The 24,701-nt window shown below is 36.9% G+C and overlaps 1 protein-coding gene across 6 annotated transcripts in view; it reads right to left on the bottom strand.

The window, feature by feature from the left end:
- Nucleotides 1-421: 421 nt before the first annotated feature.
- ANKS6 (ankyrin repeat and sterile alpha motif domain containing 6) overlaps nucleotides 422-24,701 on the bottom strand; it is a 35,868-nt gene continuing 11,588 nt past the window's right edge. Inside the window, exons 5-18 of one of the 6 annotated variants that reach the window (XR_007629033.1) lie at nucleotides 24,394-24,500; nucleotides 22,799-22,947; nucleotides 19,702-19,912; nucleotides 19,053-19,102; nucleotides 17,840-18,043; nucleotides 15,859-16,024; nucleotides 15,009-15,175; nucleotides 13,585-13,771; nucleotides 12,064-12,180; nucleotides 10,206-10,273; nucleotides 8,822-8,938; nucleotides 7,826-7,922; nucleotides 5,936-6,420; nucleotides 422-1,184 (exon numbers count right to left, since the gene is read on the bottom strand). Coding sequence is in view for 4 of the 6 variants with exons in the window: in XM_050316182.1 (XP_050172139.1) it covers nucleotides 1,135-1,184; nucleotides 7,826-7,922; nucleotides 8,822-8,938; nucleotides 10,206-10,273; nucleotides 12,064-12,180; nucleotides 13,585-13,771; nucleotides 15,009-15,175; nucleotides 15,859-16,024; nucleotides 17,840-18,043; nucleotides 19,053-19,102; nucleotides 19,702-19,912; nucleotides 22,799-22,947; nucleotides 24,394-24,500 (1,690 nt within the window). In the remaining 2 variants the exon portion in view is untranslated. Of the gene's footprint in view, nucleotides 6,421-7,825; nucleotides 7,923-8,821; nucleotides 8,939-9,823; nucleotides 10,161-10,205; nucleotides 10,274-11,513; nucleotides 11,580-12,063; nucleotides 12,181-13,584; nucleotides 13,772-15,008; nucleotides 15,176-15,858; nucleotides 16,025-17,839; nucleotides 18,044-19,052; nucleotides 19,103-19,701; nucleotides 19,913-22,798; nucleotides 22,948-24,393; nucleotides 24,501-24,701 lie in introns of those variants that run through there. The other 5 variants (XM_050316194.1, XM_050316205.1, XM_050316214.1 and 2 more) reach the window with 5 other exon arrangements.

The raw sequence follows: 24,701 nt of genomic DNA, 5'->3' as shown, positions 1-24,701 counted from the left end.
GGACAGCAGGGCACCACTGCTTTCACTGGCGCTGTTATCACTACCACTGCACCCAACTTCTATCCCTATTTTTGCTTTACTCCACTAAAACCAGTACAGTGAGGAGGGTGGAGAAATGTGTAAGTAATTACCTGAGATCACTCCTTTGCACTGGAGCTCTAATATCTTCTTGCCTTTACCTGTAGTACTCCTGGACTCACATTAAGTCACTTATTTGTGAGTCTTCAGAAAGATAAATATAGTGTCAGAAGCTTCTGATACTTGTATTTTAATTGCTCAATAAAAACTGGATTTATTAAGCAGAAAACTATTTCTACTTCTAATTACTACAACTTTCCTTTCAAAACTGCTACAAAATCAAGTTATAAAAATGTATTTTAAGGATTTGCTAGTGTTAGTGTTCAAAAAACCACAGCCAGTATCAGTAGAATGGTTTTATTCTCAAAAAAAAAAAATAAACAGCAATATAAAATACTTTAACACTATTTTTGTTTAAATACTGGTGACAGATTATGCATTTCCTCAAATAAAGTGCTATTTTTACAAAAAGGTATTTCATATTTACTTTTACTGTTGTTCTAACCTCCTAATATTGAATAGATAAAGTGTATTTTGGTGAAAGAAGAATGCAGCATGAATCTTCCTTTATATTCCTTCTCATGAAACCATTGCAGTTTCAGTTTGGACTCCTTTATTTGTATCCAGTCAACAAAGGCATATTCAGTTTATATACTTCTTCATGTAGAAGCTGCCATAATTTGTGGTGATTTCCATGCTTCCTGTGCTTTTGTTCTTCTTGACTGTGCCCATGTAGGTCTCCTATGGGTTGTTCATCTATGGGCACGAGTAGAATGGAAACATTCATCTTCTTGTACCATCATTCATTTTTCTTGCTCTTCTGACTTGGTTCTTCTCAAATCCAGACCACTGATGCCTTGAACAATTCAACACTTAGGCTGAATTATAAAAGCAATCTCTTCCTGATTTTCTTCGATTGTTTGTGGGGTTTGTATTCTACTGCAGAAAGTAGTACACAGGTGTAGTTAGGACTAACTTTACAAATTTTCATTTGTACACTTGGATTTACTCAGTCAGATGCCAAACTTAAACATGAGGAAAAAAAATCTCTGGTTGCTACCTTTTAGGAGAAACAGCTTCTTGTGGTTTTAAAGAGCAGCCAGGTGCTAAAAGAGAAAGAAAAAAAAAAAAAGGTTGAAAAATTTCCACCAGCAAGACTTACAGCTTTAAAGAAGAGAGGAATTCCACAACTACTGGAAACAGGCCCACATTTCCCAATGTAATTGTTACAGCAGAATCCAACAATTTGACCCTGTAATTCACTGTACCCATCTGAAGTTATCTCCTGTATGGAGAAGGTATTAAAAGTCAAATTCATGTGTGAAAAAGTAATCTACTGCCACAAATCTTTCCATTATCCCTCTTTTTTTAATGTGTACTTTTCCAGCAAGTGACTATCCGAATCCTGTATGATTTTTATTTGCAAGTCTACATTGATTTTGCTCCTATTTTTACTTCCCACTCTACAATCCCTAACGTCCTCCTCTGGTTAATTTCCATTTGATATTTTTTGACTCTGAATCCCAAAGTAGAAAGTAAATATAAAAACAACTATCTGCAGATATGTATGTCCAAGTATCTATCAATATGCAACGTACTATAATATGTAAAGAGAAACAGAAGATCAGAATTTCCACAAATTATAGACTGAATTTCATCATATTATTTTTTTCATTGTAGGCATAGTTACTCTTCATTTAACATTTGTCTGGAGAATATTCACCTTATTCTTTCAATATCCAAATCCTGCCTTTTTTCATTGCCCCTGTCAGATGTTGGCTTTTATTCCCACCTGTTAGAAGCATTATTTTTAGATGGCAGAGAGAAGCTGGACACTTGTACCAAGTGACAAGGCTCACATTTTTCTTTCAAACATTTCAATAAACTTGGTATTAGAAGGTAAACTGAGCTAACCAGCAGTTAGCTTTACCTCCAACCAGTCTTAATGAGTTTTTTTTCATAATGAGGTTTGTGTCCTTCAGAGTATAAACCTTGGATGCTCTCTTGCATTTTTCATGTCATTTTTGCAGAAATGGCAAATTCTGTTACAAGCCACAGACTTAGCAAGAGAACTTCCATGAAATGTTTCCATTTCTTTATCACAGATCTAACACATAACACTTCCTTATATATCTATTAATAATTAGCATATAGGATTTTATTTGTATTCTTCTGGAGGAAATAATTTCAGTTGGTTTGCTCCTTCTTTTTTTTCCCCTAGAATCCACATGAACTTTTTTTCGCTTTTCATTTCTGATTTAGCAAGTTTGTGTTGAGATGCAACACTCTCTCCTTTGGTGTCATTTCTTTCAATTAACCTGCAGACCACTGCCAGATCTGTTCAACCTCTTAGTTATTCAGTTGATGACTGCATGAGTCTTGACACATACACACAAAATAAACTCAACAATTAGTCCCAGCAATTAAGCATTCAAAAAGTCAATTTCTTTTTTTTTTTTTTAACCAGAACCATGTAAGCAAAAAAGGTCACCTCAAGCTACAAGTAGAAACTTTTACTAGGGTGATAAAATTTCTCAACTCCTGTTCCTCAGAAATTTGGACCTTATGCTGCCACTTACTGTTTCACTGAAGCTGAGATTCCGGACAACGGAGGACCATTTTGTTCCACAGAGCAGTCATTTTGCCTTATGCCTCCATGGGCTGGTCATCTGCTCTAAATGGTGAAGCAGTAAGCTAATTCTGTGTTTTCTGGACACAGTTCACTGGATTATTAAGCAGCAGTATCTTCCTAGTAGTTTCTCTTACCAAGGACAAGGTGATTACTATGCATTGGTAATTTTCCAAGCCATCATTTTTTTCCTTGAAAACTACCAGTGTCAAAACTTGCAGTAACATTCACTCTTGGAAGGAACCAATTTTTATCAGAATTTTCTGAAAGTGACCGATTCATTTCATTTAAAAAAAGAAATGGAGGCAACACTCCCCATTGCGAGTTCACCTGTTCAGAATACTGTGGCACCTCTGAGCCTAATGGCTTACAAGTCCAGTAATCACTGAATTATTTACACTGCACTCAGAGCAGCCATCTGCCTTATGCAGATCAGGAAAGGACTGGAATGTGGAGTTTCCACAGCCTAACCTGGTACCCCTGGCACGGGGTGGGGAGGAAGCAGTCTCAGTATCCTTCTGACAGAAAGCAAATTGTATTTTGAAGCCTGTTGTTTTTTGCAACACAGAATCATCTCACTCCCAGCCCCACGGATGACACAGCAACTAATGCACAAACAAAACTTTCTCCCAACTGTGAGCTTTATTATAACTTAAAACAGCTCACCTGCCAAACACTCAACAACTTTTCTATGAGCTCTTGTAATAAATAACACAAAGAGCTCAGAAGCAACGATCTCAGCAGGAGATGCTCAACCAGAAGCTAAAAGAAGTCAGCAACTAATTCTGAACTGCCAAAAAAACTTCCTGAACAAGCCTGTTGTGTGAAATTAGTTATACCATCAGTCCTCTACTTCTGATCATCTTGCTTTTATTTATTTTGCCTCTCCTCATTTTCTTTCTACTGATTTCCCAAGAAGGGCGAATGTAGGTAATCACTGGAGCTCTCTTTTCCATTCCACAAACACCCATCCAGATGCATATCTCTTTCTGCTGCCTTCCAATCTCCTACCAGATTTGACGAGCAGCAACAGCTCCTGACTCAGGGGTAGCAGGGGAGGAACTAAGCCTGAGCAGTGTGGACTGTGGCATTTTGGGCAGAACTAAAGCTAAGAGGACACTGGAGCTAGGGATGAGGAAGGGTGTAGGAAGCTGTAAACATTTGCAGGCTTGGTGTTGGTAATCAGCCTCCAGACCTCCCAAAATTATAAGCTACATTTCGGGAAGGTGAGGATTAAGTTTCTTCCCCCCCTGCTTCTTCATTTCTGAATCTTATGGATATATTCGGACTGTATTTCACTTTCTTCTTTACACCCCTACAGGCTGGAAACTTCATAAAACCAGAGCTACACTGACAGCCACTCTGGTTTAGGTACTAAGCTTTTAAAATGACTGAAAATCTTGAGGAAATCACAGGGATAGTGTGGAAAACAGTGGTACCAACACAGCTGGAAGAGCAGGATGTTTCCATCATCCTGTGAGCTACAGCTAGCTTTCTAGAAAGGCAAATCATGATGTGGCTTTCTTGCTAATGGTGTCCAGACAGGCTCCTAGAAAGAGCTGTAGAGAAATGAGTGATTGTGGACCATGCAAAAATGATAAAAATTTCATATACTACTTTTCAAACATACCACAAGAGGCAGCCTGTTACAAATGATATGATGTCAATCAATGAGACCGTAATGAGCTAGAGAAGTAACCTCAACATCAGAAAAACAAATGGTATTCACCCTGGAAAAACTTGGGAAGGTTCCCATTTCAGAAGCTTTCTTTATCTGGGAGTCTAAGATATCTTAACCTGAGGTACTAGTAAAACAGAACATGAAACAAATACACAAAGCAAGAAACAGTAATTTTCTAAGCCAGATGTCCTAAAGAAGCACAAGAATTAAGCAGCTGAACTGCTGTGTACAGAGCACAGGTGGTTGTTTAAATTGCCACATAACCAAGATGTGATAAAAATGATGCTAATTGTTTAAATAGACAGTAATACCAGGCAGATTAGCAAAAACTGTAACAAAGGATCTGAAATTCTGTGCAAAATCAAAAACAGATTTGAGAAGTCTTGCCTCACCAACCTACTGGAACTCCTTGAAGTCTTGTAGACAAAAGAGGTCTGTTTAATGGCCTGGATTTTGACAAGGCATTTCACAAGGTCCAAGGTTAGCTCTTAAAACAGTAAGTAACCCACAGGGCAAAGAGAAAACTTCCTGGGTGGATAAATAATTTGTTAGGGAGGCAGAGGACAGAAGGTTGGAGGAAAAAATTATTTTTTCCAGTAACAAAATTCACCCCTATCATTTCATAAGGATCTGCATATGAATATACAGGATATGAACAGTATATTCAATATATGATTTTGGAAGGTCATACGGGCTGAAGGGACAAACCTTCTTAAGTTATCCATGTAAATAAAGAGAAAGACAAACAGAAGACTGGCAAAAAGACTTCATGTGACATCAGTGCCCAAACAATTAAGATGGCAAACAACATTTGATGGAGATAAATATGAAGTAATATGAAGGTAAATGGAAAAAAAAAAGATGTATGCACAGTTATTTAAAACAATAGGCTGTGAGCTCAAACTCTGTAGACCACCAGGGTTACAAGACAGAGTTCCAATTAATAACAATTCAGTCTTCAGTTACAGCCAAGAAAGCAAAGTACCAGAAATAACTAGGAAGGCAAAGAGAACTGAAAGTAGAGAAACACAACTGAAAAACAAACATCACTCTGTCATGTAAATCTGTAATATGCCTACATCTTGAATATTGTATGCTAGACTGGTATCTCCTAAGTCTGAAAAGATTATAGTAGAAAAGAAAAAGAGGTCAGAAAAACTATGGTATTGAGAATGATAAAGCAGCCTAGAAGTCTTCCATCTAGAAAAAGCATGAATGAGGAAAAGTATCACTGTTATTTGTAAAATCATCAGTGGCATGGAGGCAGCGAAGTGGAAACAATTGCCCACTGTGTCTTCTGATCCAAAAAGATGAAGCAAAAGAAGTCAGGACATGTCAAGTTCACAGTAAATGAAAGCAAGCAGCTCTTCACATCAGTGTCGAATGAGACTGGATGAAAAAGTTGAACACAACTGTATGTACCTTGGATCTGACTTGGTACAGCTGCTCTTATGCTCTGAAATATTACACATTCCTTGAAATTACTTTAAGTTCCAGAGACTGCATAAGGGTCCCACTGCTACTTTTTACAATAAGAAGCAGCTTACCTGGTGCAGAAACTTCTTTTATCTACATGCTCTCTTCCTCTTCCTTCTCTGTTAGTGCTTCTCTTGCTGTTTCACAGACAAATCTGTATCACGGAGCTCTCACACACAAAAACCCAAAAGCTAGATCTCTCATGGCAGCCTCCTTGCAGCATCCTGTCAAATGGTTAGCAGGGGCAACTGTTGCTTCCATTCTTACAAAAGGATGTTTTCCCCAACTCTGTTCCACCATTACTGCCCTTTGCTGTCTTCAAGACACATTCAAGATCAGTGATTAAGCTCAGCAAGTTGCTTGGAGACACGTTACATCTCTGTGCTTCTTCGGTTCTTGAGTAATTCCAGTTCATTGCACCATATTATCAAATCCCAAATGGCAGCTTCTGCTCACCTAGTGGTACCTACAGAAGAGGCTCTTCAAGTCTGGGATGTTATCAAGAGGCATCCAGAAGTTCCCACACATGCTGACTACTCTGAGAATGGGAAGTAAGCTGCACAAGGCATACAGGGACACCTGGAAGTGGCTTTCAGACAAGCAGACTATAAAGAATACTGAAAGTAGCCCACATTCTCTAACTACCCCAGCAATTCCCAGTTTTCCCCAAGACACCAGGAGGTCTGCAGTTAGCACCTGCTTTCATATACGTAGTGATATACAGCTGACTGAGACTTGAAGAACTGGGACTTGTTCCTTATTAAGTTCTCCTAAAGCATACAGTACCTGAAATATTATTTAACATAGCCCCTAAACAAATGAAATTATTTTGTGAGTGGACGCAAGTAGCAAAATAAGCAAATGAAGAAGAGGCACTTTTAACATAGTGAACTTCTCAAGGCCATTCAGTGGCTTCCACTGTTTCTCCTAAAACATGGATACAGAAGTACACATCTGAATAGGTTTTGCCCTTTTGCTTAACCTTGAGTAACAGATGAATATCTGCCTTTGGCCTAGGTGGCTGGCAGGACAGACATTTGCCACATTTATATCTGGGACTGTGATAAATGTATTCATTAGTTATAGTCAGCAACACCTTCCTGTACATTTTGGTTACAGACAGCACATTTTGAAAGGCAGTTTCTCCAGCTTCGCTAGCAGGTAACACTGGTGGTTGGTATAGATGTATTCCAAAGAAACCAAATATAGTCAATCACATAAAAATCCTACCTATGCACTAAATGCATGCATACAAAAAACCGTAATGAACATAGCTACCTAAGCCACTATACTAGACTGTAAATCTTGAATTTATTTATTCTACTTGATCACACTAAAGAAGTGTCTCCTATAAAGAGTATGCAAAAGTAAACTATGTATCATAAAGAAATGCACCTGCCACTGATGCTATACATATACACACACACTACACAGGGTATATTGTATACTCTAGTTTGCTAAACTTACATCCATTTGCTGTGCTTAGTAATGCATAACAAAAATCTTATGCTTATTTCAGATAGTACTGAAGTGTGTATGAACTTCCTACAGATTCCTCTACCTTTTTACGCTGAAATCTTCTCTACGGTCTCAGCAAGAGACAGGGACACATATCAATCATTAACCAGGAAACCAGTTAACTGGTTTGTTTGTCACATTCTGTCTTTTAGCCAGTATTAAATGGAAGTATCCATACATTTGGACATTAGGAAGAATTTCTTCACAGAAAGGGTGATTAGACATTGGAATGGGCTGCCCAGGGAGGTGGTGGACTCACTGGACCTGGAGGTGTTTGAGGAAAGACTGGATGTAGCACTTAGTGCCACGGTCTAATTGACAAGGTGGTGATGGATCATAGATTGGACTTGATGGTCTCAGAGGTCTTTTCCAACGTAATTGATTTTGTGATTAATTCCATGCTTTTGTGATTCATTTTTCAATTAATTTCAGGTTTTACTTACATTGGGAATGACCTGGTGGTCGTGTGTTACTAACACTACTCTCAAAGGAAGAGTGGAAGTTGTGTATAGTTTCTTGTAAAATCTGTCTCTCTCGACCCTGTAAAAGAACGATAAAATAAAATAATTCTCAAATTTCTGTTTAAAAAGCAAATTTATGACGAGTTCACAAAAAATGTGTAAATACATGTTTCCACGCTCAGTATACTATTCAGAATAATGACAAATCCTTACCTCACAGATATATATAGATAGAAATCCTGATAGTAATCTTTTCCTGAAACTACCACACAGCAATAGAAACATTTTCATTATTTTCTTCATATCTTCATAGCATGGATCATCATCCACCTCCCCTAATTTTTAGCCTCATCACTTGTTACTATTGATCTTAAACTGGGGAAACTATGTTTTGTTTATCCACGCTTCCACTATTAGAGGGAGAATGGACCTCAAAACTGAAAAAGCAGCTGAGAGGTGTCAGCAGGCCTAACCAAAGACATGTTCCAGAACAAAATCCCTCCAATAAGAATGCTGCTTACTGTATACCATTCTTAGCAAATTTGTTTCTGTCATAAAAAAATTCAAAGGCAATAAAAGTGTAAGAAATTAGAGAAGTGCTATTTACCTAATCACAGAGGAATCAAAAACTGTTAGGCTAAACAAGGGACACCCTTCCTCTTACACTGTATTCTCCAGCTAGACTATCACAGCCAGGAGATTCTTTTTAGTATCGCTGAAATCAGTATTTGGTAACTGCAATATTGTTCATATTTACCAGTAGCTTCTTCACTGGACTAGGAAAGAGTGATTGCAAGACAACAGGGAGCAGCACAAAGGAAAATATTTTTCACACTAATCAAATAAAAATACTTTGTTTGAAAAAAAAAAAATAGCTTTTCTAACTAACATCTGCAACTGAATTTCAAAATGTATGTTGAATTAACAATATAAACAAGCCTTGAAATAATTTACTAAGTACAGTACTTCAAAACGCACCTTTCCTGCATTCAGTTCAGAAATAGCTGCCAAAATTTGCTGCCTTGATCCATCAGTTTTAATACCCAACTCTTTCAGGTCACCATCAGTAAGGGTAAGGAAGGCTTCCATATCCACCTGCATATGAAGAAAAAAAAGACAAATTTACCTATGCAAAGATTCATAATTGTAGGTTATATGTGGTTTGTTGGGATTTTTGAACTGTATTGACTTACTGTAAATATTTTGCAAAGAAAAATTTTTAATTAATTACCAGCAGCAAATGGTACACATTTTAACACTCCCTTGTAAGTTTTTTAATCGGTATTTAATCATTCAACTAATTATGATAGTACATTTAAAATATTAATGGATTTTAATTTTTTTCAGACAAGTTCTATTAATACAGAATATAAACTTTCCACAAAAAATGTACTCTATCTGCAGCAGCAGCTAGTTGAATAAGCTCTCTTCTTTTCTTACCCCCTTCCCCCAAGTATTTTTGGAATTTCAGAATACTGTGTTTACTTTTACAGTGTCTCCTGAGAAAAAAAATATTTTGTTCATATATCAGTTTTTATTATAATACCACATCCATAAGGCTGTGACAAGAACAAACATCTAAAGCATTTCATATTGATATAAAGCATATTAATTTCTACACAATGCTCCCTTGCCTATCATGCAAGGGAACAATAATAACCCAATGTTTTGTGACGCAGCTAAATAGTCTGTGTTTGTGGTGCTGAATCCTGAACTCTGCAGCAATGTCAATTTATTGCATGTCCATTCACTACTCTTTGCCTTGACCAAATAAACACACAATATTTGCTCACATCTGATGCCGTCTTAAACATTGTAATGAATTAATTTTACTTATTTTCAGCAGTATTTCTTTTTATTGCATCCCTCAGCAACTGCCACAGGCCTCACCTACAAGGATGCCTACGTTCCCCAATTTAATTCTCCTGTTGCTTATTCACAGTGGATAAAAAAGAGAAAGCACTCATCTTGGTGACTCACATCCTCCTGTTCTCCATCTACAAATGAAGCTCCAGCTGTCACTCCAGGAATGATACAGTATGTGCTATAAACTGTTTAGCCACATTGGATATAGACATATATAGAAAAACAAGAGTGTAAAAACAGAGAGAAAAAGAAAAACCCTGAAGCACCTATCTATATAAAAATTGTAGGTTAAAGTGTCAAAAGCTCTGATATTTGCAGTATCCTGGAAAATGCCACGAATATTGCTTGGTCCATGTTTCAAGGTCCTCTGCAACTGGAAAAGGTTGTAGAACTTGAAATCTGAGATTCTGGATCACAATTCTGATGTAATGTGCGTTGCACCCTACTTTTCCTAAAACAGTAAAAAAAAAAAAAAAATCTTTAAAAAAAGACGTACCTCTTGTTCCTCAAAAATAGGTTGATATTTCTCAAGAGACAATTTTTTAAGGATGCCAGTCAGCTCATCTGTAATAACAGAAAATAAAACAAACAACAACCCCTACATGGATCACGAAAGATTTTAATGATCTCTGCATTATGAACTACTGAAAATAATATTACCCATTTCACGTAGTCATATAAGGTCACTTAAAAACAACAACATTTATTCTCCTTCAAAAATTGAAATGTTTGCCTACTCTGTTCTCACCTACTTCCATATACTATAACTCTGCTTAGCCTTACATTGCTAGGATAAAATCTTTCCACTGTATTGCCCTTTCTTCCTCATTAAGAAGTGCCTTACAAAACCAAACCACTAAGGGCAATTTAGGCAGCTCAGTGCCTAAAATGCAGGGGCTTGGCCCCAGATGGTTGAGCCAGATTATGTAGGTTAGACAGCAAAACTCCTCAAGCAGGCAAGGAACTGAACAGCATATTTCTATGTCATCATCCAGGAAGGCAAACTGTAGAGCAAGGAACCACCCAGCTGCTCATTCAGAACACTAATACAACACACGTCTATCTGAACCTCTTCTCCCTAAGTGCCTGACATCCAGGCAACCTTCCAAGGCTAAGAGCACTGAATATTGGCTTTCCTCTCAGTGTCTAAGGAAATTAAAATTTGGAGGACCTTATAGTGACTCTTCCCACACATTTAAAATGTGTTAAAAAGCATAAGTGCGCTTTTAGAATAACCTGACATGATCTCTCTTAATTACATGCTACCTCTCTCAACTCAAGGGGTTTTTTTTATTGCTTTGATGTCACAAGTGACTAATTCTCTTTGTTTTCCCAGAAATACCAAAGTGGTCAGTTAAACTAAGAAGTCAGAGTCAAAATTAAGAACATGAATAATTTACATTATACAACAAAACTATACTTAAATTCACCATATAAACTCACTTTCACTTTAAAGACACCAGTAGTCCATTCCCAAATGTACTTTGATTTTATTTATTTCACTTCTTTCTCTTTTGACTGTCCCTTTTCTTTCATCATCGGTAGAAACATGAAAGATAATCTTTTTCTCGAAGCTTTTCAAAAGACATCAAGTATCTTGAGATAGACACACTTCTGTGTACTATTCTGGAAGACTCCTTCTTTAAACAGAGGAGTCCACAAAAATCTAAAGAGAAAAATTCTAGTTGAGTCTTATTTTCTGCCAGGGTTTTGGTTTTTTTACCTCAAGTTCAATTAACTTGGTATGTTTAATATGATTTGCAAAAGCTGGCATGGTCTCAGGCTAAAAGCCTCAGGTACTAACCTGAGGTTAATCCATAGGAAAAGGTAACCAACTTTAAAAATGTCACTGTTTGATGAAAAATACCACCTTACAGAAAGAAAACTTCATTAGAAGATGTTAGATATATTATCAACATTTTTTTCTTTTAGGTTGTTAGTTAGTTCTCATTTTTCATCACACTGGTTGGCTTAAACTACGGGCTGTGATATGGAAAGAAACTTTGAGTATCTCTGAGCTCAGAGTCTCTTTGTCATAAACAACTATAACTTAAGTCACCTTTTGTGCACAGGGAATGCTTTCTGCAGTAGGACCTTCATGTTTTCATCCTCCCCTCTTCCAGCTGCTGTATTATTACACCAAGTTTGAACAAATCCCCAGACCTCTCAGTTTTACAACTCTTGCATAACATGTTGTTTCTCCTTTGCTTTATCACTCTCATTTGCTCTACTCTTGTCTCCTTACCTACATCCCTGGAGTAAGCAAAGGTTCTTGGAACTCTTACTATTTCTGCCACATTACTCCCATTTAGCGCCTCCTTTCATACTACTCTGTAGTAATAAGATAAGATTACCTTTCTCCAAGTTTTCAGAGCCTCCTTTTACTCTCACATGGTTTCGTCTTTCATGATTCTCCACATCACTGCTTCTCAGAACAGGGACAAGCTGTTGATGGTCCACCAAGTGGTTGCCTAAAGAGAAACCAAGCAAACCTCTGAACCCTGCTGCCTACTGTTCCTTCATAGTAATATTCAATGCAAATCAATTTTCTAATTAATTTGACTTGAAAGAAAAGCAAAGTTAACATTGCAGGCCTTCTGTACTCACTCTTCTGATTACTGTTTGGCATATCAGCATTTGTACTGTTGCTACTTAATCAAATCACAGTAAGAGAAGCCCTTGAATTAAATGACCACTTAACTACAAAAGCTTATAAGCACAATGAATCCAGAGCTACTCAGGCTTCTGACAACATTTCCTCTGCTACACAAGGAACTCACTGTATCACGGCGTTAGTGGGACACTCACAAAGCCAGCTTCACTGGGTGACATAAGAACAGCTAATAGCTTGGGGAATTCCCCTTATTATCCAACAGTGAATTGTCTTCCTTTTATATATTTCTAAATTGACAATTCTTATGTTATCAAGCCATCATTATAAACTAACTAAACGTGAAAGGATTTTCTCCAGCAGTCAGTACAATATGTCACAGTTAAGCCATGAGAAGAGGACAGAAAGAGGGTCAAGCATCACCTCTCTTTAGTGTCAAATGGAAGTACAGTGTCCATGGACAAAGTCAGCATAAATTAAAACAAACCAAAATCAATACAGACAACATCAGAAAAACCAAAAATAGTACAAAGTGCCTCTTGCAGAAACCTGATAAGGTGCCTGCATTTCTTATTTAAAGATTGAGTCAAGTAATTTTTTTCACATTTTTGAGATATTTACAGAAGAAAATGAAGTTATTGATATCCTGTTTCCAATGCAGTAACATGACTTTATTTTAAAAAGTATTGTAATGCAGACCTAAAAGTTTAACTTAATAGGTAGTAACCATACTGGAAAAGTAATAACATTATTATTCTTTCATATGACCTTAAGTTAAAAATAGGTTGAAATACAGCTATTTTTGCCATTTAGAAAAATAAATGTGCTACAGCTCTTAAAAATCAACTGCATGTAGCTATGACTTGCTATGGATCAAAAATGTATTTCTGAAGTGATGTGTTTTACTGCACTTACTTAAAAAAATAACAATTTCTAATATGGAGAAAGTGCATTTTCTACCCCTAACTAAGGGTGAAAACCAGGATTTAAGCCATGAAGGGGCAAATGAAGGAGGCCACGTAAGAGTGGTCTACCTACATGAGAGCTTTGAGATGGTACCACAGAAGGGATCAGAGGTTTTGGGAGAGAAAAAGGTAGTTACTGCGGAATGCCAAACTCACTGTAAGAAACACCATAATTTATCTTCTAGAAAGAAAAAAGCTCTCATTCTCATGCAGATACACGCTAATTCAGTACAGTTACAGCTTTAAGCAGTCAGTGCTCTCGGTGAATGAATCTCCTATAACTACAGTGACCTACTCACCATCTTCTGTAATAGTACCACTGCTGGAACCGTTGCTTTTGGCCTGTCTGTGAGAAGAGAGAGAAGACTCTGCGTTTTGAACCTTAGGAGATGGGGAAGGTGATGGGGAAGGTGTGAGAGTTGGTGATGTGCTTTTAGACGTAGATGAAGTCCCAGATGGAGGTCTTTTGTTCATCTCCAGTTTTGGCTGTAGTTAATGATACAATCATTTCAGTTAAAAAAAAACAAAACAAAAAAGTGTTTACCTATATATGATGCTTCATTATTACTTAAGTTGCATATCATTTCTGCAGAGCATGCAGTCATAACTAGAAGTTTCTGTTTGATGCATATTGAAATAATTGGAGCAATAGTGATTTATCTCAGATGAAAGTCTGTCTCCTCAAATTCATCAAGAAAAATACATTTAATAAGGCTTTAATTTTATAATATGGAAATTATTTCTTGTAAAGCAATACCACACACAAGCACTACAATTATTCTTTTCCTAAAAGCACTGTCCTGGTTTGAGTCCATCTGGCAACTATGTGGCTTGCTCACCTCCCCCCCTCCAGTACAATGAGGAGGAAAATCAAAAATAAAAATTGTAGGTTGAGATAAGAACAGTTTAATAATAGAAACAAACTTTGACTCTGAAAACAGGGATTTTCATTCAGAGACTTAACTAAATAAAGTCTCAATTAAAGCTTTTCAAAGCATATCAGATGCTCATTTAAAGTAGCATTTCATGCTGGATTAACCAGAAATATGCAGTAAGCAAAACTAAGTTTTGGGTGCATTTAACAATTTGCAGCACTGGAATGTAAGTTTCCAGTCAACCCTTAAACTTATTACCTAACATAAGTCAAATGATTCAAAATTATTAAGTTTTGTACATATTTAACACATTTGGAAGCATGGAAAACAGGAAAATACATGAGTTAAAATGAGGAATAAGAATATATATGTATGTATATTGGTCTTTTCCAAAACAAGTCCCTGTACCTCATCTCCTAAATTCCTCAATCTATCTGTCACTTCATGTTCTGCATTCACGTTGAGCCTTTGAAGGAAAACTCGCTATGTCACTTCAGAGTAAAGTCCAGGAATAACTAACACAAAACACTGGATCTGGGCCATAAAAAGAAATAATGAGAAACCAAACTAACAGTGCAGATCTGCTCTAAGATCAAGTATTACATTTACTGGATTTTAAAACAGAATTACCTTAATAATAAATCAAAATCATGTTTTATTGTTAGGTTTGATCTTCCATAGGCCTGTAATTAATAGTAAGGCTTGTGGAGCTGTAAAGTTTCTACTACTGTAACAGGTGTTCATTCACTTTAGGCTGTGCAATGTTATACATCAGCCATCCATGACTGAGATATGACCCATTAAAATTAGCCATTTTTGGAAGTACAAAAATTTATATTTCTCCATACCTTTACATGTCCATTGCCAACAATCTGAGCACACTGCAAATCAGACAGAGTGGATGAAGTAGTTGACTGGACTGGACTGTGCTGTTGGCTGGGTTTCTGCTCAGGTAAGCCTGCTGCTTTTCTTCTTTGGGCCGCAATCTGAGACAAAACATTATCTGCACTGCCACCTAAAACAAAAAATATAGTAAAACCAGTCAAGGAAATCAGAATTTTGAAATACTTGTTAACTCTCAATTCTCCCATCTCTACCACCACTCACTTTTGTTTAAAAACTGACTGGATGAAGCATGAGAGAATTGTAAAGTTCAGATCTGTCCAGCAGCTTTCAGAAAAAGGAACAAAAAATCAACTGCAGAAGAGGGAAGCCAGTCCTGTCTATATACACACAGAGCTGATTTTCATCCTCTTGATACAGGTTTTTTGAGCCATTTCACCATACTGTCAAGAGCTGCCAGGTACAGTGCTTGCAGCTCTGTTTTTGATTGAAAACTGATTTTTAATTTAAACAACAAGTAAGCTGCATGGGTAAGAGTCAGTGCTATGAAATGCATGTTGTGATGAACCAGGATCCACCTGATCCATCATGGGTGGACCCAATAAAATCTGTATGTTTTTCAGAGACAGGGGCTCAGAAAACAGATTCTTCTGTAACAGATGATGGGCTTTTCTTCCCTTATGTATGTGTTCAAAGTCCAATCCCGGTTCAACAAAATTCATAGAAGTTTTTTTAACTCAAGTTTTGCTCTCTAGCAGTAGGAGACCTCAGGAAAGGTTTGTCTTCTACCATCATCACAAACAGTAACTTTTTAGCTGAACCAGATACAAATTACTTTCTTACTAAAAATGGTACCTGATCTGTTATGCAGTTCTCCTCCATGCCTGTTAATTCCTGCAATGTTATTGGATCCACCAGAAGAATGAGGAGAATGATTGAAGTTGTTGGAATTCGAAGGAGATGCTGGTCTTCTTGCAAATGTTGGTAATTTGACTGGTCTAGTACCTTTGCTAACAGATGTCTGGAAAACAAAATGAAAAATAATTTTCTTTCTCGACTGAGCACAATAAAGATCAAACTTCAACCACTATTTTACTGATCCCACAACCTGCAACTTCCACTGAAGAACAAAAGGGATATCAGAAATATTCTTATTTTCCATATGCAAATATACTGAATATATACTAATCTTATATAAATATACATACATTTAATACATATACTCAACCAAAGAAATTACACCACATAAAGCCACTAATTCTTCTTAACCTTCGGCCAGCACAAAATGAGCATATACGATGCCCCTGAGGTGGTCTGTACAGAATATTATGAGCAGTGTGGAGGAAAAAAAATGATCACATGTGATCTCTGCTTTCCAGACACATCCTGCGTTTGTCTCTCCAATCTTACAAAACAGCTACCACCTACTTCTAATCCATCATATCTCTGTTTCTTACAAGGTAAGCTGCAAGAAGTGACATAAACTTTATCTCCACCAGTTGCACTTCTGTATTTCGTTCAATCTCAACAGCTACCTGCATCCTTTTATTGACTTCTGCTAACTGAGGCACTACATATAGTCATATGCTAGTCAAATCCTCAGCCACATCCTCCTTCATTTCTTTTGCTCTTACACCACTGGTCACTGCCAGACATCTGACACAATGGCTTTTGCAGCTTAGTTTTTTCATGTTTCTTAACCTGTTGCTCAAATCACTTCTTCCAACTCTGACTTACTATGTTTCTCTCTTCCCTATTCCCTTAGCAAAACCTTTCTTTCCTCACAGAAGGACTAATGAGTAGTCCTCCCCTGCCTCTCCTACTCCTCACTTTATTAAGTGAGCTAATTATCCACTTATGTTACTACAATCATCTTTTTTAGGATGATAGATGTTTACATTCCTGTTATGTCAATTCCCTTCTAAGACTCCACCTTATTCCACCTAAATCACCCCTACTGATATTAAGCTAACTTCTACTTAAAAAAAGGGAATCAGAAAAAAATTCCTCCTAAAATGTCTTCAGTGTCCTGTTTCTAGAACTGACATGAATCACTTCTGGACTACGAAAATAAACCATCCTCTACACTTGAGTAAGACAGTCCATATTTAGGAGAGTAAGCATTTCCTCTTTTTTCTCCTACTATGAAAGCAAAGGTTGTCGAGGTTGTTTTGTTTCTTGTCTCAAGACAAACCAGCTATTTTTCTTTTGGTTTGTGTTTTCACTAAAAACACTGTAGAATCAGGCAAGCTCCTTCTATAAAAATAAAAATAATTCAGACTTTTTCCCTTCACAATTTAAGGCTGTATGCCTTCAAGCCCAGTTGATCACTGCTTGCTACAATTTTAACTATTGCTAATCTTTCAGAACGTTATGTCTCTATATATTTGTCTTACTGCTATTACTTCCCTCCCACTCAGGTCCTAAAAATTCATCAATTCTCTTTTTCTGTCCCTGATCTTCTCCAAATCAGAGCAATTTCGACCACACTCGAGTACCTGTACCTACTTTGGCTACTAAAAGACATGGGGGGAACCAGTAGCCACTTTGGCAGTTTGCAGTAAATTTTGTTAGGGTTCTACTTTATTCTGATTACCAGAAAAAAAAAAAAAAAACTAAGAAAAAAAAAAAAAGCTGTTTCATTTCATACAAAACTTTTGTTCCATTATGTTCTTTCCCTGGAGATGTGCATTCTTCCTAAACAGCACTGCTTAAAAGGACAAGCTATTACTGAGACAGTGGTTTAAAAGTAATTTCTAATCAGAAACAGTGTGGCTCACCAGTCAGCATGGCCTGGACACAACACAGTATTTTTGGACATACTTAGTTTGCTTACTATATCAGAGTTCCCACTGCTGTTAAAATCGTGCTTGACTGCTCTCTGCGGCCAGGCAGTTCTCATCTGTTCAGCTTTTCCATCTTTGCTGAGTCGTGTTCGGTCAGAATTCCAAAGTTCAAAGCTCGAGGGCGGTAAGAAAGGTGGTATCACTGCCTTCAGCTTATCACTGGGCAGCCTGGTAAATGGGGCACTACTTCTCAACTGAGAGAAACAAGGAAAGGGAAAAAAAAAAGTCACTTCTTAAGAGAGATTACTAGGAGCTGGTGACATACTTTCAAAATTTTAAGTTAAGCAGAGAGATGGAGACATGCATTTTTACATAGAATAAAATGGAAACGAGCCATGAGTAGTATTTTTGAAGAAGTACAACAGAGAATCCAATGAACATTGCTGCATCCCTCAATATTAGGCTTATGCATTTGATAAAATGAATATAGTACATTATGTAGCAGAAACTTCTTTCTTTCACTGGGCTAAATATTTTTCAAATTGACTTTAACAAGAATGTTAAAAATTAATTTTCAAAGAAATAACAATGTAGTCCTCTCTGTATTTCCAGACAGAATAACTGCAAACTGTAAACAATTGCCTCTTCATGCTGTACATGTTCTCCAGAAAGAGATTAAAAACAACACAACTGATCTGGCTCCCTGGAGTTCTGTCCATCAGTTACATCTGTTCAGTCACATCAAAAGTTACTCAAACTTCTTAAAAAAGGACAGAAAGAATAACCAGCCAAATTTAATGACATCACCAGTGAGTAAGCTGTAGGGAAATTTAAAGCTACAGCATAAACGAAGAAAGAGAATAACACAAACAAACATCCTGAACTAAATATTTTGTGGTTGCCTCTACTAGTAATTTCACACTTCCATTGCACCATGTGCCATCCATGTGTTCCTCACATCATACATCTTGTCAGCAACTAATCATCTGTTCCATCTACTTTACTAATTCACTGCTGATCAAACAAAGGTATGGGTAACTCTTGAAAAAAGTCAGCACAGCTTCCATACCACACTACTTGTAGTACTTCCCAGTCTAAGAACTGCTGATGTATCAAAGCCCGACAGCTCTTGTCTAGTGACTATAAACAAATGATAGATCTCTTTCTGAAGGCAACTTGGACAGGAGGTAAAAACCTGTAAAAATGATGGGAGCTGCACAACCTTCTGAATGAGGCTGATGCACCAAAAACACTGCAACATACCATGGTTGTCAATAATTCATCATCCTTTCCTCCTTTTGCAGTGTTTGCACCTGAAAAATACATAAATGATGTTTTATTGTTTACATGCTCCTACTTTTGTCCCCAAGGATAGTGCATTGTTCTCAAACAGTCCACAGCTTTACCCTCAATAAGCACACAGAACAAAGATTTCCAGTGACACTGTCACGCACCTAAAGTTATGCCAATAATCTTACTTTGCATCACAAGCCAGGGGTGAGGGAGTTTCATGAAGAGCTGTAAAATTTCAGCAAATGTGCTTTACAATGTGGGCTTTTTCACTTTCTCTCCTCAGAATTCTTTATTTATTTGTTTAAATAAATTTGTTTTCACTATATAAATTAGTTTATCAAAGATACTAACACTTCTCAGTGACTCTCCAAATTAATGGTGCTTGCTAAAGAACAGTAACATGGTTATATCAGCATTTTCCGGCTTAAATGATGCTGCGCTCAGTGTTCAGCATGATCAACGGTCAGGAGTACAAACATCTCTTTCTATATACTACAAATATGTTGCATGTCTTTCCATTTATATTAAGCTAAATAAGAATCAACTCAATAAATTAGAAATAGTATCATCTTAAGTACCCCAGGAGAGCTCACTTCCCATAAGACAACTCAGCCTTTACCACTAGCTTTGTTATTTGTGATCCGAGCTGTAGCAGCATCAAGGTTTCCAGGGGCATCCGTATCACTCTGTGAAACTGCTTTTATAGTAGAATTTAGTGATGGTTCAGGCTCATCCGGAAAAGGCACAAACTGATTGGAAGGAAATCCATGGCGCAATGTCTGAGTCAACTTCAGCTTGCGGAATCGATTAGACATCCTGCTCCACCAGGACTAGATTGATAAGAAGACACAACAATTTAGTTCCAACTAAAAGAAAAAAAAAAAGAGGAAAAGAGATGTACAATTAAGTAATCCTTACAGCAGTGATAAAAGAATTCTGTCAAGGAATTTCTGAGATAAACTAAAAAGTAACATTACAGTGGTTTGCTATTATCAACAGGATCCTTCACCATCATTATCTCTTCCCTTATTTGTCAACTGGCAAATGCATTACAACATTTTTCCACACTATCTGGAAAGCCAAGGTAGATAGAAGTATTAGAGCAGTTTGAATAGGGAATTTTTACAGCTACATAGCAAATATTTAATCTTTCCATTGGTTTCCAATTTCACCATTGATTCTTACAGTCTCTGGCATCAATGAAAGGGCATGTCTATTTTCTGCCTTTTAGAAGTGTGCATAGAAGCTTGTCTGATATGAATGAAACTTCTCCTTAAGATTTTCAAAATCAGTGGCAAACTGAAAAAGTTCTGAAAAAGTATTTCTGTCAAACTAATAACCCATAATGCATACAGTGCTGTTAGACAAATAATTTAAACTCTACCAGACTGGCAAGACTATAAACTGAAAAAGAGTAAGGCAAGGAAACAACACAAACCTTAGGACTACTGTACCTACAACCTCAACCCATACAGGCATCACATATGTGGAAACTGTTAAACAAAAGGACTATCTTTGCTCAAAGTAAAATTTATTCAAGTATTCACAGACTTGCACATTTTTACAGGCAGGCAATGCAAGATGCTTCAAGTCTTTAGCAGGACATTTCTCTAGACTATGAAAGACCTATGCAATCTGCAATAAAAATCACATGGTTTGTAGGTAAATCAGTCAGATTATAAATATCTTCTGATTATTTCTTAGTAAAGTTTCTTCTTCCCTTTCTGAAACCCTTTTTTAAAAAGTTATAAAAAAGTGACAATACTTCATCAAGGCAGATTTATGTGATGGCCAATCTAGATAACAACACTTTCCTACTTTACTCTTTATTCTTAACCACCCCTTCTCACAATATGTATTCTGCTCTCTCCTTCAGTATTTTTCAGCTGCTCACTGATATATATCTTCTCAACCCCATATAGTACAAGTAAGGTAAACTGTAAACTTATGCCCTGTATATTAATCCCTGTAGCAGAAGATAATTAAAAAGATTTTAAATATGCATAGAGCATTAGCAATGGATAGAGTTCTCAGACGTCTGAATCTCTTTGGAGTCGTAACTAATGAAGATTTACGTTAATTTCAGCAACAAAGATCTGATGAGAAAAGGCAAGAGACAAAGAGCTTTGATAAAGCAATAAAACCCACACAGTTCAGCATTTATTCACCTTCCAAAAGGAACTGAAAAAAATGCATCTAGGTTTAACCCAGAGTACAATGAATTTACAAACGAGAGTGCTTGCACAACATGGTTTGGTTTCGTTCACTGAAGTTGGTTTGCTTACGTAAGAAAGATCACTTCTGACTGCCTATCATCATCTCTGTTACTCTTCCTCACGGTGCTTCTGCTTCTTTAACATGTGCTCGCACCACAAACTAACCCCAGACAAAGTAGAGTCACCATGTTACCAGACAAAAAAACCCTGCTGATCTCTGGCAAGAAAGGAACTACAGTGGAGAGGTTCATCTTGTGCTCTGGTGTTCACAGTACAATGGTTTGAGCTCGGGGTTTTTAGTCTGCTGTTGCAGAAGGTTGTGGCCTCTCCATATGTCCCTACTGCATCACACAGGCACAGAGGTTGGAGTAAAAGACTTTAAATTAGACTGAAGTAGTCAAGTAACAAAAATGCATTTATAGTTAAAAACAGTGTCCCTCAAAAGGCTGAAATCTAGCAGCAGTGGGAGAAGGCAACAGTATCGAAGAACTAGAAAAATTATGTTGCCCCTTGAGAAATACCTTAGACATTTGTAACAAAACTAGGAATGAAAGAATAAGGGGCAGAAGTGGAAATCTCTGCCCTAAAACTTTAATCTAAAATAGAAACTGAATGTGATAATTCACACTGCTTTAACACTGACTTTGAGAGTGTAACTTGCTGAAAACAAGCAGGAAGAAAAAAAAGGAAATAAAATTTTTGCATATGGAAAAGGTACAACTTTGTTTTCAAGGCTATGAAATGCTGAGAAACAAAGCAGTTAGCAGTCCTTATGTGAAAGAGGTAAATAATAAGATCATGAATATCCACTGCATAATCAGTAGGTAAAGGAACAAGGGCCTCTATTATGCATAAATAACAAATAAAAGAAACACATGACAAAATAAAAAGTCTACTACTTAATGACAAAAGTGGTGAAAGAGAAGAGACTGAAAAGCGTTTCTTTTTTTAAACTCCAAAAACAGCCTACCTGTGATCAGATATTTTATTATGAATACCATTAACAGGAGGAAGGTAGGAATACATGTCCAGTTGCTTTACAGAGCAGGAGTATTTAAATGAGCTTGCACAAATAAAAACCAGACAAGATTGATTAAAATTACCCTAGAGTAACTACAGACAACATGATCTCTGAACAAATACTGTTTATCTTCAACAAAAAAGGATGGAGGAAGCTACAGAAATCAGGCAAAAGTCAAAGGCACAATCACCAAGAGAGGAAAATCTGAAAATTTACTGACGAAAATGCTTAACCTGAATGGATATAATTGAAAAAACTTCACACATGATCCCAGCTCATATGACACAGCATATGACATGGGTTTGTCATGAATAAATCCCACCAAATTAATATCTCTGTTTGACACTCCCCAACAAACTCAGTTATGTATTAGATATAATTATAAAATACTTCTTAGCAATTATTTTCTACGCTTATACATTACAGGAATTTTTAATTTAATTTAATTTGTGTTATTAATCAAGAGTGAACATATTTACCTTTAGACCTCCTTTGTCATCTGGCAACATTGGGACATTTAAGGATTGCCTGCTTCTGGAACTAGGCAAAGATGATCTGTTGTTCAGTTTATTCTTATCTTTGTCTACTTGCATGCATGCTGATGCCAGTAGCCTTACAAGCTCTGTGTCTAAAAGAAAGCAAATCAAGACAAAGTTTGGTCTGGTTTACTTTCCTAAATCATGTCTCTGACACTTTCCCTACAAATCCCATGTAAGTAGTAATGGATCTTCCACTCAGACACAAAGCAGATGAATCCCCAAAACCTCCATCTTGACCTATGTTTCCCACACCTTCTCCCCACACAGGGGGCTGCAGTCTTATCATCACCTCTCTAAAGGGATTTATCAATATAAATAAGCACACTATTCAGTCAGAATCAGTCATGCATGACCAAGTGAACTGCCTCTTCTCGCACTTTGTACAAGTTAAGAACAATATTGTGATCCTCCCTCTTCTCACCTGACACAGAAGAGAGCAGAGAAAAATGAATATTCTTTCTTCAAGTGCAGGTTGCAGAAAAGAAGCTCGAAATTAAATCCCAAAGAGAAAGGAGATGTTCAGCCTGGACAATGAAGGGACTGAAAAGAAATGGTAAGAAAAAAGGTGGACAAAAAAAGAAATAAGAAAAAAAGTAAGAAGAAGAAAAAAGAACAAGCATGACATGAGGACAGGAAAGTAAAAAAAATATTCTGTAAATCTGCATTTTATATGGCACTCAAGTAGGATTTTCAGAAGAATAGACAGAATTGATCAAGGGAAGGGTTACAAGACAAACTATTCTGTCACAGAAGTTAGTTCTAAAATAATTCACTGTATTTATTTCCTAAAATTTCACACTATTAATGATCTATTTTTGACAAGGAAAGGAACCTGCTAGAGACCAAAACCATTATAATGTGTAAATACAGAGAAAAGAAACATTAATTTCACTAGCAGTAGTGGGTTTTGGCTTCAGATAAATCAATTCAGGTACCAAGCAAGGCTAACAATAACAAATTACATAGGCTAAACAAACTAAAACAAAAACTAAATGTATTTCATTGAAGTCTTCCCAAAGCATGCTGCTTTTTCTAAAGCACTCCCTTTAAAGAAGTGAAAAACAACCTGAACCCTGAAGTGTGATTTATTCTCAGCCTTTACAGAACTAGTGGGAGGTTCAGCCAGGAGTTCCCTACTTTTGTTCTGACTACGTTCTCTTTGCCCTGTCCCTTCGCTGCTCCTTACCAAAGGGAAATTTCTAACTCCAGTTCACAGCTCAGCGCTAATGACACCATAGAACACCTGTGCCCCCAAAAATGCCACTGAACTGGTTCTTGTGACACAAACATCACAATTTTTTTAAGCATCTTCAAAAACAAAGTCAGGAGGAATGCACAAAATCTGTTATTCCATAAATGTATACACTCATCTAACCAATTAACTCAAACCTCACCATTTTCAGGCAACGTTCATTCTCAGTCCTGTCCAGCCTGGACATCAGAGGATACTTCCTAGCAACTTGAACGTATTTTCTAGATTGGAAGTTTGTTTGTTTATGTTGTACATTTCCCCAGAACCTTCTGAAATAGTATACCTGGATCATTCAGCAGCATTATGAGGTCAAAAGCTGTGTATCCATTTTTTGCACGAAGATTGACGTCTGCTCCTTGATTTAATAAATACTTCACAACGTTTTTGTTTCTTTAAGGGAAAAAAAAAAAAGGTGTCGATCACTTAAAAAATAAATAAAATAGAAACCCCCAATATTCCATTTTAAACCTTTTATAACTTTGCGCCTCAATTAGAGATGTTTTACTTTTTCTGCAACTAATCTAGTGTAAAATTTATTCACAAGCTCTTCAGAAGCTCCCATGATTCCCTTGTCAGTCGCTGTTTACTCAC

The sequence above is a fragment of the Myiozetetes cayanensis genome, unplaced genomic scaffold (assembly GCF_022539395.1).
Source record: "Myiozetetes cayanensis isolate MyiCay16 unplaced genomic scaffold, myiCay2020 scf1, whole genome shotgun sequence".
In the NCBI taxonomy this organism is placed as follows: domain Eukaryota; kingdom Metazoa; phylum Chordata; class Aves; order Passeriformes; family Tyrannidae; genus Myiozetetes; species Myiozetetes cayanensis.
The sequence above is the reverse complement of the archived record's forward strand: the minus strand, read 5'-3'. Positions and strand labels throughout refer to the sequence as shown.